At 30.8% G+C, this 18,401-nt stretch overlaps 1 protein-coding gene across 1 annotated transcript; it reads left to right on the forward strand.

Annotated features, from left to right (window-relative positions):
• Positions 1-3,455: 3,455 nt before the first annotated feature.
• On the forward strand, positions 3,456-13,637 carry DNAJB4 (DnaJ heat shock protein family (Hsp40) member B4). The gene is made up of 3 exons (XM_039838668.1): positions 3,456-3,954; positions 10,433-11,001; positions 12,336-13,637. Exons 1-3 carry the CDS (start codon positions 3,744-3,746, stop codon positions 12,567-12,569), a joined length of 1,014 nt encoding a protein of 337 aa, XP_039694602.1. The 5' UTR covers positions 3,456-3,743; the 3' UTR covers positions 12,570-13,637.
• The last annotated feature ends 4,764 nt before the right edge of the window (positions 13,638-18,401 follow it).

Below are 18,401 nucleotides of genomic sequence, written 5' to 3' on the forward strand. Positions count from 1 at the left end.
TTGAAAGAAAGTTTTCAACAGGTAAAACATTGGAAGTCATTTGTCTTCAAGTATTTAAGTGTTATATGAATTTTAATAGTAATTTTTTCTGAGATTCTAGAAGACATAATGTCTTTATATTAATTTATTGTAAAATGAGAAATGATTGTGAATTGGAGAAAGCTTACATATTTAATATTTGCTTTTTTCTTTTCATATTTAATATTTGAACTGTGATTATAAAATTAAAAATCCCATATTTTTATAAAAATAATTTCTTTATAGTTATTATTGAAGCATAATATCCCAAATAAGGAAACTTTTTAAAGTTATTGAGGACAAAATATAAAATCATCAGAATTTTGTCTTAATCTTGGCCCGTCTCCCTAAAATAGAGTGACACATTTCCCCCAAATATATTATTAAGCACAAAAACTTAAGTTTTCTGATTTGGTTGAAAAAATGAAAATCATTTCTTTAAAATACATTGTAATTTGCCTTCAGTTAAAGATGAACTGCCCCTCCCCTAGAATAAGAACTTGATTTCATAAACTGTAAACATTGAGAATTATCTCTCTGTAATTTTCTTTTAGTAAAGGAAAGATTTGTATTTTCATGGAATAATCTTATCAATGTTTGAGTAGTAAAAATTTTAAAATGCAAATAAAAACACAACAGCCTTAAAGAAATTTAAGGAAGAAAATGTGTTCCTAACTCTAGCTAGTTTTTGTTCTCTTCAAACTTTCTGTCACACACATACCTGTAACATCAAATAAGTAGAGATTTGTGTGATTTTTAAATGATGTTTCAAATAGACTATTATATACTTTTTTTGGTTTTGTTTTTATTTTTCTTTTGAAAACATTTATTAAATGAACTTTATTCACATCTTTTCTCTGCTTCATTTTTCCTAAAGATTGCCACTACTGTTTCCTCTACATACTCTATTTTTGTCATTATAATTATTTACAGGGATGACAATCCTGTAAAAAACAAACCCACATTCATCTCATACAAACTTGGATGATGAAAATTTAATGCAAAGTGATTGTGTAATGGATTTTCAACCCTTAAGTTGTAGAAGAGACAGCTCAGTCAGAAAAAGTGAATGTAAGAGTAAAATATCTCTAAAATACTATGTAGTGTAATAATGATCATATTGATACATTACCCTATTGCATCTAATTGTAATGAGTATATTTGTATATATAATATTATTTTTTGAATATTTCCTAAGAACAAATTTCCATATATGGTATTTATAGGGCTTTTAAAATCACTTTTAATAACTGCAAATGTTTGAAAAAATTATTTACAAAGCTATAAGTGTACAAGTACCTGCTCATTTTATCAAAGGCTAGCTAGATTGTTTTATTATTTAAAGTCTTAAAATTATAATTTCTTCCTTATAACTTGAAATTTCCAAGTTGAGGTGAATCCTGGCCTTTCAACTTTATCACTGTAATTTTTTTTGTCTTTAAGATACTTGGAAAACTATAAAAATCCTTTTATCACCCTTCTCTATGTGTGAAGAACCAGATTTCTCTCCATTTGATTTCTCAAAAATGTGAAAATCTTAGTCTTTGGGTTTAAAATCATTTAATATGTCAAGTCCTTATAATATTATTAGCTTTCTGAAAATGATTAAATCAGATAAGAATCTACTTTTCTCCCCGACAGCATTACCCACCAGAACTTAAGTTTTACATAGGTAGTAATGTCAGTGTTCCTTTGGTAATGAATATTTGAAGGAACTCTCTTGAAAATTAATTCTATAATAGATGGTTTTTATAATATTTTCCCCTACTCTAGATGCTGATCCCTGCACTGGACTACAACTTGGAATGTGATTTTATTTTTAAGTAGGAATCTTAAAGTGACTTCTCATATTAATATTTTTCCCTAAGTTTTTTGGATTTGAAAGTTTATCTTTTTGATATTGAGTATTCTTTGAGGGGACTAAAAATTTTACCAAAAGGCTGACAAACCTCTATAACTTGTAAGTTGAGTAGATAGATGTTATAAATTTCTAATACCGAGGTATTTTTAAAGTAGAGAGTTCTGAGAAATAAGAAATCCTACCTGTCAAAAAGAACAAAGATGAACATTCTGAAAGAATTGCTGAATCATTAAAGCTGCTTGGCATATTGAGTAGGTGTTCACTTATTATTAGAAGTTAACACAGATCACCACCTTTTCATTATACTCTAAACATGTGTGTACATTTATGTTTCCTCATAAATATTCGTTTTTAAGTTTACAGACTTAAGATACTTAAGTATAAAGCTCTATGCAATTCTTTCGACATTTTCTTATTCATCTTTTCAATATTATATTTGAAATAGGAACGTTTTTGAAAAGATAAGGAAACCATGTAAGAGATTTAAAAGATTAGTTACATACATTGAAAATATTTCTCATAAATATCCAAAAATATATATTAAAAAGCAGGCATCAAAAAGATATATAAATGCTATAAAATTTGTTGGAAAAAAGTAGAAAACTCTCCAAAAGTAACCATAAATAGGAAAAAAAGAATTGGAAGGAAATATACTAATATTTAGCAGAGATTACCTGAAATGGTATGATAGGGAGATTTTTGGTTTTTTTTTCTTCGTTTTCTAAAACCTTTGACAGTAATTTATATTTCTAATTGGGGAAAATGTGTTTTTAAAAGAAAAAATATTTCTTATATTACTGCCCTGTAAATAGCATATCCAGATTTTTAGATGATCCAGTTAAGATCTTAAAAGAAACATGAGTATTTACTGTCTGTAACCTGATGCTTTTCTCCTATCTTTCCTGCAGCACAAAAGTTCTTTAAATAGTGACCCTAGGAATGGGGGTATCTTTTTGTTGAAGTAACTAAAATCAGATATGAAGATTTCACAAATATTAGTTTGCCAGAGCTATTAACTCATGTATACTATAAAAAACTAGTTAAAATCATTAGCTAAAATCATATTTAAGTCCTTATTTTAAAATATTGCTTTCAAAGTTTATGATAGTCTTTTTACAAAGTGAAATTGGTATATTGACTTCCTGGCATATTTGATTGATGACCCCAGGAATTTTGAAAATGACACAAATTATTTGAAAATTTAAACAAACCATATTTTAGTATTGTATGTCTTACATTTGAATAACTTGAAATTGAAATGAAAATACCTAAAATAAGTTCAAGGGTACTTTTATTTGAATAATAAATAACTAATTTTAACATAGGATGCTTAATGGCTGTAATTATTTTTGTTGCTTTTTCACCTAGAATGGAGTAATAATATGTAGTTATGACATTCTATGCTGCAATAATAAGTTTCTCAATCTACCTGGCCATTTAAAAAGGAAATAAAAATGGTAGAGCCAAAAGGAAAATGAATAGTTAATCATGGAGGTGGAGAAAACCTAGCTCTGTACTTTGACTAGAGGCAGCTGGGGAAGTGACGTCCTGTAGCATTTGCTGTTCTAGAAAGTACAGAGACACGTAGTGAAAATGGGAGGATCTAGAAGGAGGCCGTCTCTTGTGTAGTGTATATTTATCTGTAAGTGAGCTGTTGGGGAAGGAATTAAATACGGAGACGCTGTCTGCTTACTGCCGTAAGACGCGAAGCTGAACTGCTGATTTGTTTTAACTTTTAAAATACCCAGCTTGGTTTATTTTTCTTAGAATCTTTGTATTGCTAAGACTGGGGACGCTGTTTTTTTGTTTTTTGTTTTTGTTTTTTCCACAAAGGGAAACCTAAGTTCATTTCAAGGCATTCGAAATGGGGAAAGACTATTATTTCATTTTGGGAATTGAAAAAGGAGCTTCAGATGAAGATATTAAAAAGGCTTACCGAAAACAAGCCCTCAAATTTCATCCGGACAAGAACAAATCTCCTCAAGCAGAGGAAAAATTTAAAGAGGTCGCAGAAGCTTATGAAGTGTTGAGTGATCCTAAAAAGAGAGAAATATATGATCAGTTTGGGGAGGAAGGTAAGTATTCTCTATGTACCTTTCTGTCTCTCCAGCTGTCTTTCTTTTTTTCCCCCTTTATCTCTCAGCCTTCTGGTTATCATTAAATTCTCAGACATATGAAAAGTAGAAAGACATAATGGATAAAAGCAAGATTTCATCTCTGATGATATGAATGAATAATTACATAGCTGTGAATGAAATGTACTTGTTTGCCTTTTTTAGATTTTGGCATTTTGTAATATTCATATTATACCATTAGATTTATAATGTTAACGTATATTTGTAAAAAACCTTAAATTCTCATACATGTTAATGAATTGTGTCAAAAGTCTTATGCAACTTGTTTTATTTTTTAATGAATGTTCTGCCAGAACCAGAAAAGATCCTTCAGTCACTTAAAATCTTAAGATTGGCAGTTCAGATTCTGGGTAGTTTGTATTTTATTCACAAAATCAAAAGAACTTTTTGCCTTTCTTATAGCAAAGGTAGTTTAAACTGAACAAGACACAGTCGTCTCTCTGAGAAGCAGAAGGCCCAGGCATTTAGCTGTAGTTGTTTTTGGCATTCTGCCTGGAGAGGAAAGAATTTTCCTGATGTCATAAAATACCAGAACAAGTTTTTAGCTTAATTGTAAACAGCAATTGTGTGCCAAGAAAATGAGATCTCAGAAATACAATTTTTGACCTAAAATGGATACCAGTTAGCACAATTATTAATTCACTTTTAGGTAATATTATTTCTTCTGAAAATTTACTAAGTACAGAGGAAAGCGTGACAACTTCCCTTTCCTCTCCCTACCTTTCCCTGCCTTACTTTTGTTTCTTGCACTGTGAGATCTGAAACTAGTTGACTAGTAAATGAGGTATTTTAAGATTATCCTTTTATTCTGGATTTTAAGTTTCGTCTATCATCTCCATATAAATGTAGCTATAAAGTAAGTGTTTTAAATTGCTAATTAACAACAACAAAAATAATTCCTACAGGTTCTGGTATTTTCAATTTTTTACAAGACTATAATTTTATTATTTTCTCCCAAAATATTCTTTTTTAAATCATTGTAGTTATGAAAACTTTTTTGTTATTTCTTTGCTTCCTTTATTGCATTTAGTGTTATGTTTTCCTAATTAGAAATATATCCAGTTCTGGAGATGTAGAGTACAGCACAGGGAATATAGTCAATAATATTGTCATTGACTTTGACTATGTCTGGTGCTGGGTGGTTACTGGACTAATCGGAGGGATCACTTCTTAAATTGTTTGGATGTCTAACCATTAAGCTGTACACTTGAAACTAATATAAAATAATATTGAATGTCAACTCTAATTGAAAAACAAAAATTTAAAAAGAAATATATCCTAAAATTACAATAAAACAGTGACTACTCAATTTGAGTTAAAAAATTAAATAAAGATAAGCAGGGGGACTGTGTGTTGAGGGTTTTTTTCTTGTTTTGTTTTCCTTTTTGATGTGAGCTGCCAAAAATTGAAGTTTTTGCTGCTGGTTTTAGTGTGATGAGGACCTGCAGTGTCAAGTTCTTATAAACGTTGAAAAAGGCAGTTCAATCCTGTTTGCTCTTTATGACCATACTACTCAAAATACTATGATTTGCTTCATTTTAAAAGCTAAACAGGATTCTCAGATATTACTAACAGTACACTGTTCTTTCTGAACTTATTTTGTAATTTTATAAAGAAATTCACAAATATAAATTCCCATAGAAAAGCAGATACTGCTTTAATCTACACCTCTCGCTGATAGCTCAAGTTTATGACTAAGCCATAGGATTCAGTGTTTACTGAAAACATGTGTCTTCAGAATTTTCAAATCACCAAATGATACATTTTTCATTACCTTTTAATAGGATTTTTCTTGAGTGATACTTCTCGAGTTTGATTTTTACTGATTATTATCAGTGAGTGGATTTTTAAAAAACCTAATGCAGGATCATCTCTGTTCCCTGAATCTTTTTTTTTATTCTTGACTCAGGTAATTGATTTAAGCAATAGAGAGAGTAGTGAGGGGAGAATTTAAAGTTTTTTAATAACATATTTCAGAGTATTAAAATATATTGTTCAGAAATGTCATTCTCTAGTTATGTTACTTGAAAATGCAGTTAAAGTTATTGTATTTGATTCTTTTTTAGAAATTATTCTTTATAGAAAAGCGTATATTTATTTGCCCTTTATTCAGAATGTCTCATTAATTCTTTTTTAAATCATCTTTAGGTATACTGTGAAAATTTGGGAAAACATTTTTTCTCTTTGCCTTTCATAGATCTGTTTGTGCCTACAAGTCTGGTTCCATATCCCTATGGGTTTCTCTAGCAGTAACAAAACACTGTTTTATGAGTGGAGCCATTACTAATTTACCTGATATACTTTTTTTTTCAATTGTTACACTCTGTTTCAAGGCCTGAGACAGTGGGAATAAGGAACCATGAACTGAGAAGTGTATGAGTTGAACATGCTAAATTATGTATTTAGGAACTAAGAACTAATGACCAATTTATTCATGTTTTGAAAATATCCAATATACACAGTTTTAAATGCTGAGTGTTTCAAAAGTTAGATAAAAATAGAGATGTTTTAAATTTACTGTATGACCCAACAACTCCACTCCTAGGAATCTATAAATGAGAAATGAAAATATAGATCCACACCAAGACATGTACATGTGTGTTCACAGCAGCATTATTTGTAATGGTTCCAAACTGGAGACAATCCAGAAGTACTATCATTTGGTGAACAAAACATGCTATATATGTATGTACATGCACACACACATGTTCACGTGCGCATGCAATGGATTCTACTTAGCAACTAAAAAGATCTGTTTAATGAAATATGCTACCTCATGGATACACTTCAAAAACCTTGCTAAATAGGGAGGGGGAGTTAGATAGGGGTAAAAGGGGTCAAATATTTGGTGAGGGAAGGAAATCTAACTTTGGGTGGTGAACACGCAATGCAATATATATACAACATACTGTCGAATCGTACATGTGAAACTTAATTGATTTTATTAATGTCACCCAAATAATTTTTATTAAAAAACGGTAAATAAAATAAGTCAGATGTAAAATACTATATATTTTATGATTACATTTCTATGAAATGCATGGAAAGGGCAAATGTGTAAAGAAAGAAAGATCAGTGGTTGCCTAGGGCTAGGAGTAGGAACATGGATTAGCTACAAATAGAAATTGGAGAACTCCTTGGGTTGTAAATGTTCTACAACTGGACTGTGATGGTCACGCAACTCTACAACTTCATCACTAAAATCATTGAATTGTATATTTTCAATGGGTTAATTTTATTATAATATGTAATAATAGTTTAAACAATTGAGAAATTTTATCCATAGTTGAATCATTTGAAAACAACAGAGAACTACAGAAATTTAAAATGGGACTTTGAACCAGTCTCTCCCAAAAAGCCTTAGGTAAAGTTCTGAGTTGTTCAGTGGATGTCAACACAAGTTTGTTTTAAAGGACTAAAAAAATGTTTTCAATAACTCATTTTTATATAGTATTCCAGTTATTTAACATTTCTTTATACTTTCTTTTTTGTTTACTTAATCAGTGACTTACTTTAAATCCTGAAAGATAGTATTTATATGATTAGACTTACTTCTTCAGTTTTTTATTTTTTTTTTAATCAACTGGATCTTTTTATTTACTATGTATTTCTAAAAATAAGTAAATTGGACTTTTGTGAATCAAAACTGTTTAAAGGATCTCATTATGCTAAGTCTAAATCTTGCTATAAACATGGATTTTTACATATTAGATCTTTTTTTATGGTGACATTAACAAAATCCAATAAGTTACAACAGTAAGTTATGTATGTATTGCATTGTGTGCTCACCACCCATAGATTTCTTTCACCACATAGTTAACATCTGATACCCCGTCTACCTCCCGTCTCCCTCTTACATATTAGATCTTAAAGTAAGAGTTATTAAAGTCTTAAAATTTTGTCTTTAAAGCCCTGATTTTTCTCCAATGCTGCTTTTTTTGATAAGCTTTTAGTCAAGAAGCTAGTGGAAGTCATTCTTATGGATAGTATCCCAAACACCTATTTATTTTTGAATTGCAAATTGGTTGGTTGTTTTTTAAATAATAGCAGCCTTAATAAAGCATAGGCACATGTTGATTCTAGAGTGCATTCCTTGATCACACAAAGTGATGGTGTCTAGGAAACATTTTGAATAGCAGAATAAATCCAGTTGAATATTAAAACTTTCCATGAGAAGTTGAAATGTACATAGTGAAAGAGTTGACTGAATAGTTTATGACATGCATGTTACAATTCAAATGCTAGGCAGTGCAAGTGATACTTGCATAATAATTCATGTTATATAGTAGCAGTGTGAATTTTGGCAGTATTTTCTCAGTCATTATAGTAGACTTGACCTTTATCTGAGCAATGTACTTGACTAATGTCAAGGAAAACCTCAAAGCTCCATTGGAGGTTTTTTGTCAGCTTTGATAAACATCACTTTACACCATGTGAATCTTCTCAGGGACTCTGTAATCCTGATTTACCATTTTTGTCAGAAGAGGAAAGAGATTTTAGGGAAAAGCCAAACCCATGATGTAATAATGTAAAATGTTATTCTTTCTTTTTATGAATTCATTATGGGTTGAAACATTTAGATTTTGCCTTGTAGAGGGTTAGATTCGGCAAGCTAATTTACTCAATTTATTTTATTAACTGTTAAATTATTATACTATATCATTTTTGGGATGAAAGATGAAATGATTGAAACAATTTAATGGTTTAGTCACATTGGTCATGACTGAGTTATATACATAGCCTAGCATTTAAAAATATCTGTCACTAGCTTTTCTTTTCTTTTTTTTTTAACATTTGGAATTATATCCATACCACCAAAATTTAACTAGAAGAACTTTTGGATGAACTGCAGGTTAAAAGTTCTTGTCCTGCTTATACTTGTCATTCTGTTTCTACAAAGAATATCCCAAACTGCTATTTGGATATATCATTCAATACTCCTTTTGATGATTTTCCGATTATTATATTTCTCTCGTTCTCTTCAGATTTCTATTCATGGATGAGGGTAAAAATTTAATCATCAGCTAAGACTGTTCGATGAAGTAAAGTACATGGATACTTTTTAATGGAAGAAGCCAAGTAGAATAAGACATGCAATAAGTCTCTTTGAAAGCATGCTGAGTGATTCCAGTTGAATTTTTTATTTTTAAATCTCTCACAAATGTGTATGTGTGATTATACATTATATTGCTCTTACATCTGCTTCTTCTCTATCCTGACACTCAAGACACCTTTTAAAGTTTATATTTAGGAGATTTTAAGAATTAGTTCATTCCCTTTATTCAATAAATATGAGCATCTATCATTTTCAGCTCTGTATGCATGGGCAGTGCAGAAATTAATAAAACATATTTCCTGTCCTCAAATTACTCATTGTTTGAACATATTGGGATTCCTTAGTTTAATTTCTTGAGTTTTTCACAGTTTTATAGTTTTTAGATTCTGTTCCTTTTGTTTCCTTGGTCAGCAATGCACATAAGTTTTAAGCAGAAAGTTTGTTGATGCTGTAATGATATAAATCCTTGCCAGTATTAGTTCTTAAAAGATCACTATACTGTTGTTTTGTGAGTTTTAGTAGAATCTTTCTTTGGTATGTAGCGGAAAGTGATGCTTCAAATATGTAACCTCTTGTGAGCTACATATTACTTAGTTGAGCCTTAGAGAACAGGGTCAGAGGGTCACTGACTGGGTATCTGAAGCAGTTGTCTACAGTAGACAGAATTAACCAGTCCAAAGTTCTTACATGTCAAGAGAGTTTACAGCTCTTGATTTCAGTCTCTTTTTACATGCTACTGAAATTATGCTATCACATGGTATGCCTAGATAAAAAAATTTTGTTATCTGGGATAATGGTAACAATAGTAGTGTCTAAAAATACATTTTTCATATTATTAGAATTTTTCAGCCACAGAAAGAGTTCTGTCTTAATTCTTAAATATAAAAGGTGATCTGAAATAAAATTTGTTAGTATGAATATGATGTTTTATATTATTGATTGTTGTGCTCATTGATGATAATGGTATTTAAAGATTTAGGTTATGTATTTTGCATTGATTACTGAAGACCTTTCAATTGACATCTTTTAAAAACTTAAGTTTATATACTTCAGCTTGTCAGACTAGTAGTTCATGAGATAAGAGGTTCCTGATTTTTATTTTCTTATGTACCCATGGACAGAGATTCAGGAATAAATTATCATTAGAGAATGGGGATTTGGAGGAAGAATGTGAGGCTGAAATTTTAACTTAGAAGGATCAAACATTATATAGCTGTTCTATATTTAGTTATAATGGCATTTCTGGACAATATTAATAAATTACAACTTAAGTTGGCCAAAGTTTTTAATAATACAATTTTTAAATGTTTAACTTTCAAGAGTTGCAAGCTTTGTTCTAATCATGCTTATCTCTTCATTTAGGATTGAAAGGAGGAGCAGGAGGTACTGATGGACAAGGAGGTACCTTCCGGTACACCTTTCATGGCGATCCTCATGCCACATTTGCAGCATTTTTTGGAGGTTCCAACCCCTTTGAAATTTTCTTTGGAAGACGGATGGCTGGTGGTAGAGATCCTGAAGAAATGGAAATAGATGGAGATCCTTTTAGTGCCTTTGGATTCAGCATGAATGGATATCCAAGAGACAGGAATTCTGTGGGGCCATCCCGCCTCAAACAAGATCCTCCAGTTATTCATGAACTTAGAGTATCACTTGAAGAAATATATAATGGTTGTACCAAACGGATGAAGATTTCTCGAAAAAGGTTAAACCCTGATGGAAGGAGTTATAGATCTGAGGACAAAATTCTCACCATTGAGATTAAAAAAGGGTGGAAAGAAGGCACCAAAATTACTTTTCCAAGGGAAGGAGATGAAACACCAACTAGTATTCCAGCAGACATTGTTTTTATCATTAAAGATAAAGATCACCCAAAATTTAAAAGGGATGGATCAAATATAATTTATACTGCTAAAATTAGTTTACGAGAGGTAAGTAAGACCTAGGATTCTGAAACCAAGCAATTATGCATCTGATCTTAGGGAACTTAAATAATAGCTAACATTTATTTAATACTTACCACACATTATTTTTTTAAATTTTCATAAGAACTCCCTGAGGTGGTAGTACTATTATACCTCTCTTACGGATAGGATTATATTTTCTAAGTTTAGTTACCTATACTAACAATTTAAATGCCAGTTTTAAATGCTAACTGGATTTTGTACTATGAGGCCTAATAGTGAGTTAACTCTACTCACAAGTGTGATTTGTGAGATCTGCATTATAATCTCATCTCCTTAGTCCATGTATAAGATTTTTGCCAAAATTGTTAATTTGGAGTAATAATTATATAACAAAAAAAGGTATTAAATCACAAATTAGTTGATGAGAGTTCATTAAATTGCATTAATACATGAGTTCTTATTTTTAGGTGCTATTTCTCAAATTGGATTATAATCCTGAAGATAATGTCATGTCAGTACCCTGCTTAAAATTCTTAAATGATTCCACATAATATCTGCTACAAAGTCTAGACTCTCTAGCTTAAGAGAAAAGGTCATCTTAAATCTGATTTCTACCCAAAATGTATATGTATTTCCCTAAGTTTGCTCTATTATCAACTTGTGTATGTCTGTGTCATCATCATCTGAGCTCTACTCTCTGGAACACTATTGTTCTTCACTTGGCCTTGATACTGGCTACTGGTCTAACGCTTAGCTATAGCATTCAGTACTCCCAGAAACTAAGGGGGGATGCTGGGTACCCTTTCTCTCACAAAAGACTTCTGCACATTATACTGTATTATAATTACTAGTTCGCTTCTGTATTCCTTCTGCATTCCTTGAGGTCTGCATCAAGGAGGAATGTGGCATATAGTAGGCACTCAGTAAACATGTGTTGAGAAAAACAATTATTTTTCATCCTAACGTTTTCCCTCAGAGAAGTAGGTAGTTACTCCTATCCTATTCTTTCCGGTCCTGAATTTCTCCCTCTTCTCTTTTCCCATTCCATCCTTGCATCTTGAATATTGTAATAGCCTCAGACTACTCATTTCACTCCAGGGCAGTGTGGAAGACATCTTTTACTTCTCTCTTCCTTCTCCTTTTCCTTTTCCTTTCCTTCTCCTTCTCCTTTTCTTCTTTCGTAGCATCTCATTATACATGTCCTAAAGGGATTTTCTAATGGGAAATAGTCTTATAATTATTGATACTCTTTTGGAGGTTAAAATTTTGTCATAGTGGTATCATCTTTTACACCTAGTAATATTTTTGTTTAGACTTTTAAGTTTCGAAGATTGTTGATTTAATTTTGTTCATTTTAGGCATTGTGTGGCTGCTCAGTTAATGTGCCAACAATGGATGGAAGAACCATACCTATGTCAATAAATGATATTGTGAAACCTGGAATGAGGAGAAGAATTATTGGATATGGGCTGCCGTTTCCAAAAAATCCTGACCAACGTGGTGACCTTCTAATAGAATTTGAGGTGTCCTTCCCAGATTCTATATCCTCATCATCCAAAGAAGTACTTAGGAAACATCTTCCTGCCTCATAGAATGAAAAACTTTGTTATCCATATTTTGATAAGGCACTGAAAATATAAAAGGACTGGCAGTTTACTGATGTAGATGTGAATTCTGTATAAAGATGTGTAAATTATTTTGAGGGTTCATTAAATTGCATGAATTGAGACGGGTAAAATAAATAGGCAAAAGGGATTTTTACAGTTAGAGATGAAGAGAAAACCATTCATTCTATTTTATTTCTCCCAAATCAGGAATTTTTAGTATTTTGCTTACATGTAATATTTGTTTTTGTGAAGTTACTAAATATATTTCTAATAAAGTACTAGACTATCCAAGTACTTTATTTCTTATATCTTTACATTATTAGAATAATAGCTTCTCATAATGGAAATTTAGATTCCTAACTGAACCATACATATGGTATGTATTTTCTAGAAAATAAAAACCCAGATCATTTGGAAATATGGTTAACTAGATTTAAATCACCATCAGAAATGACGCTATAGGGCTGATTCCCATAAAATAATATCCTAATGCATAGGTTTCACCATTTTAATTTTTAAAATATGCTGTAGCATTTCTTAATAACATAGTTATAATGTTCTTAAGGCAGACCTTTTCATAAAAAGAAAATTAATGGCAATTTATCTCCTGTGGAAATCCCAATTGCCCGAATTACTGATATTTTAGAAATAGGCTGTTTTTAAAATGCCATATGTAATTTTATGCAAGTTGAGTATATATCTTAGACTTAATAAATTATAGGCACATTTTATTGTCCATTAGTTTAAAATAGTTTGTTTAATAATAAATGTGTTTTTAGAGGAAATGTTGTTACTTGGAATTAATTTTCCAATTACACAGTCTTCTATAACTTACTCATAATATGCTCTATGTACCTTATGAAATTTCCCTAAAAAGAATAAACTACCACTATGGTGTTAAACCAAAATATGGGGAAAATAAACACTAATTGCTGCTTATGAATGATGTTGCTACTACTTGTTATGCATATATATAAATATTTTACTTTTTCATATGCATAGATTGCATTTCTTAGCTGTTTTAATATTTTAAATATATTTACGTTTAAAAAATTTTGTTTTCTATTTTATAACTATAGTGAGAATGATGTTATGAAATAGTATTTGGTTCAAAAGTAATTTTCAGGATGATATGCAAGGTATACTGGATCCTATCAAATTCTATTTTAGCAAAATATGAAATCTTTTAAAAATTCAATAAATAGGTTGCAGTCATCATATACTTTACAGATTGAGATAAAATTCACATGCCATAGAGTTTACCATTTTAAAGTGTAGAATTCAGTGGTTTTAGTATACTCACAGAGTTGTGCGACCATTGTCCAATTGCAGAACATTTTTATCACCCCAAAAAGAAATCTCATATCCATCAGCACTCCCTCCCCACTCCTCCAGCTGCTGACAAACACTAATCTAGTTCTATCTCTATGGATTTATCTATTCTGGACATTTCATAAAAATGGGAGCAAATGATATGTGGCTTTTTTGGTTCAGCTTCTTTTACTTAGCATAATGTTTTCAAGATATATAGATGTTTCATTATGTATCAGTACTTCATTCTTTTTCTATGGCCAAAAAATATTCCATTTTATGGGTATACCACAATCTGTTTAACCATTCATTAGTTGATGGACATTTAGGTTATTTCCCCTTTTGGGCTATTATGAATAATGTTATGAACATTTTTGTTCAAGTTTTTGTGTACTTAAATTTTCAATTCCATTGGGTATACACCTAAAATAAAATTGCTGGGAATAATCATACACTTTAGTTGCAAATGGAAACTACTCGAAAATGCCAGAGAATTCAGCTAATCATACTTATTCCATCTTATTTCAAAGTGATTTCTTTATAACTTTGTTTCTCTGAATAACAGTTAAAACTCCTGAGCGGGGGAGTTTGTGAACATGGAAATTTTCTCACAGGTCTAAAGACAGCTGAAAAGCAACAGAGTGGTGGGTGTGGTGTCTATTTTAAAACCACTGTCATTTATTGTAATTTTCTTGATTAAGCATTTTCTTCTAAGTTAAAGGACTTATAGGTTGTATAGATAAATAACCTTTAGATTAAAAAATATTTTTAAAAAGTATAGAACTTTAGTAATAAAAAATTTCTATTGGTATATGAAAATAGTATACCAATATCTTTCTTGTCTTAAAGGATACTGATAATGCCTTAGCATCAATTAAATGCCCAGTTTTTATTTGTTGAATGTCAAATTAATGTAAAAGTTTTAAACTTTTTTATTTATTTAAATTATGAAAGTACTTTTCATTTTAAAATGTTCTCTTTAAATTCAACCAGGTTCTTGGATACCTGGATTAGTTTTGAAGTACTGTAGATCCCAGTAAACTAATTGATAAAGATGTTTATCTCCCCTACACGAAGAACCCAAGTTGCTTGTGTTTTTAATTAGGATGTTTTTATGCAAGGTGTGCCCTACTCTGTTGCCACCGACCTACCATTCTCTATTGTGTTACATAAAGCTACTTTACCCATTTAGTTCATTTGCCTCACTGCCTCTGAAAACATCTGAGTTTGTGACTCCTACTTTACTTTTTAGCTTTCACTCCTGCCTATTATTAGCCTTTTGAGGGGGCAAAGAGTTGAAAATGCTTTTGCCTGTTTATTTTTGAGAAACTATCATTTGACTAGTTATGATGGATAAAATAAAATTAATACACGTGATTGATGAGGTGACTGTCCGCATATTTTAAGGACTTCTCACAGAGCTAAGGTTAAACATCATTCTTAATCTAATAATACAATGTTTATCCAATAATGTGTAATGTAGTGTACTGCCTACAAATCTGGCTTTTCAGATGTATATTCTACCCCCTCTTATGGAGAATGTTAGAAAGAAAAGATGACTTATTAATTTTATATAGTAGCTTAATCAATATTGATTTAAATAGATGTTTTATAGATTAAATATTTCAGCCTTTTAAACATTTTTTTCCTGTGCTATTTTTAGTTCATAAAATTCATAAAACTGTTGGAGCTGGAAAGAATTTTAGAGATCACATTTTCTAGAAAAGGAAGTAAACCCAGAGTGACTTGCCAGTGGTTAAAGAGCAAGATTATAAGGAAATGCTAAGACTTCTTGTCTCTTGTTCTCAGTACCATTTTGCTCTGGTATGCCATGATGTACCCTGTTGCGAAGTTTCCAAGACAAGGTCAAATTCTGTTAAAGTACATATGCCTGTTTCCTCATGTAGTCTGTGTAACTTAGCATATTTAAAATATTTTTAGTCATTTATGAGCATGTGGAATATAAACTTATAACTTAATGGTATTAACTAGAAAACTTTTAAAATGTTTATTATAAAAACTGGCTTTTTTAAAAAAAAAAAACAGGGAACTAATGGCCTGAAATTAAAATGTATCCATCATTAATTTAAAAAATGTTCTCCAATGTTATTTTAAAAATACTGTAAGGCCACAACTGAGCTTTTAGATAAACTATAAATTAAGATTTATAGTTTTTCAAGTAAAAAAAATACTGAATTGATACTGTAAAAAAAAGGGAGAGAGTGAGTGATATGAAAGGAAGGAGAAAGGGAAGAAAGACAGGAATAAGAAAATCCTGCAGATTTTATTGAGAAAAATTTGTAACAAGTAATAACAGAAGTTTTACAATCATTTGCAAATGTAGTAATCAAACTAAAAATTGGCACATCTTCTCTGTAGTTTTAGAATTTTGGTTTATGTGAAAGTAATTCTTGAGCCATTCTTATAGAGATAATTTTTAAAAAAAGAAACGAGTTTAGGATAAGGAAAGGAGAATAAAGTGAAGAGCAGAGGAAAATGAGAAGTTTTGGATGTAGCTGTAAACATGAGAAAGAAAACCAGAGGCAAAGAACTCCACTCTTGTTTCTGTTAAAGGAATAGTACTGAGACAAATATAAAAAAATCTAGACAGGAAGTACTACTGTGACATTAAGTTATAATAGGAAGTCTATATTAGAGAAGAGCTTGAGAAATAGTTTTGTTATATAGGTTACAAGTTGCACAATCTCAAATATACAGGTTACAAGTTGCACAATCTCAAATATTTTTAATCTCAAAAATACATTTTGCATCTCTAGGATTGAGAATGGTGGAGTTCAAGAGCTGGGTTTAACAAATCATAAGTTATGAAAAGTTTGAAACATTTGGAATGTGGTTAGACCAATTTTTTTCTTAATTGCCTTATTATTACTATTATGTGTCTAACAAAGCAAAAATAAATTTGCAAGTATCTTACTGAAGCGATGAAAATGGGAGATCCTGAAAAGTTTCTAGTGATCAAGGAACGGTAAATCATAATATTATTACTTATTAAAGGAATAGACTATCATTCTTTATTTAAAACAATCTTCGTTTTAATGAACCTAAAAACTGACTTCTTAGAGTTCTGCCTAAAACTATTTTTTTAGCATAAAAACTTAAATTCCTTAGCTGATTTTTCTACTACAATGCTTTCAGAAACATAACCCTGATACATAGGAAAATTATATCTTACTGTAGCTTTTATAAATTATACTCCCTTATTGATGCAGCCTTGAAAATTGCACATTCAACTTCAGAGTACTAGTTACACAGCAGGAATAGTTACATATTTTATGTCTTTTATTCCAGAATATTTGATGCATAAATTTTGGAGGAAATGATTCAGAAGTTAAATTTGGAACCCTGAACTGATAATGGGGCCTTAGTAGAATTTAAAGTTGCTGGATTATATAGGTTTATTTTTATTAATTTGAAGAGGGTAACTGATCAAGTGAGATTTATTCTAGGTGTGCGAGGCTGATTTAGTATTTGTAATTTCTCCAGGATAGTATTGTTCTCACCTCCTTTGTTCTGTTTTTGCAAATATACTAAATACCTATATGTCGTAGTAATAACAAATATACATATTGTTTTATATAATAGTTTTTTAAGTCAGTTAAGAAAGGAGAAGAAATATACATTTACACTGTCTTTTATAATTACATAAATACCTTCGCCAGTGCTCTTTGTTCATGTGGATTTGAATTAATGTCTGGGGCCACTTGCTTTCAGTGTGAAGAACTTCTTTTAGTATTTCTTGTAAGGCAGGTCTGCTATCAACAAATTCTCAGTTTTCTTCTGAGAATGTCTTTATTTTGCCTTCAATTTTTAAAGATAGCTTTGCTGGATACAGGATTCTTGGTTAGCAGGTATTTTTTCTTTGGGCACTTTGAATGTGTTGTCCCACTGTCTGTGGCTTCCATCATTTCTGGTTATGTCAGCTGAGCTTATTGAGGTTCCTTTGTAAGTGATGAGTCATTAATCTCTTGCTGCTTTCGAGATTTTCTGCCTGTTTTTGGCTTTCAGCATTTTTACTATGATGTCTGTGGATCTCCGCACTTATCCTATGTGGAGTTTGTTAAGCTTTATGGATATATAGATTAATGTTCTTCAATAAATTTGGAAAGTTTCCAGCTATTATTTCTTCAAATATTTTTTCTACTTCTTTCTTTCCCGTATTTCTGGTACTTTACTCTCCTTCTGGTACTCCAGTTTTACACATATCGGTGTGTTTAATGGTATTTCACATTTCTCTTGGGCTCTGTTCATGTTCATTTTTTTCCTCTTCTTTGGATTGCATAATCATAAATCTGTCTTCAAGTTTGCTCATTCTCTTTTCTGCCAGTTCAAATATATTGTTGAGCTCCTGTAGTGAATTTATCATTTTGGTTATTGTCCTTTCAGCTCTAGAATATCCATTTTAAAAAAATATTTTCTCTTTATCGATATTCTCTATTTGATGAGATGTTATCATATCATCCCTTACTTAGTTTATCATGGTCTCCT

Source organism: Pteropus medius, unplaced genomic scaffold, assembly GCF_902729225.1.
Source record: "Pteropus medius unplaced genomic scaffold, Ma_sr-lr_union100, whole genome shotgun sequence".
NCBI classification, from domain to species: Eukaryota; Metazoa; Chordata; class Mammalia; order Chiroptera; family Pteropodidae; genus Pteropus; species Pteropus medius.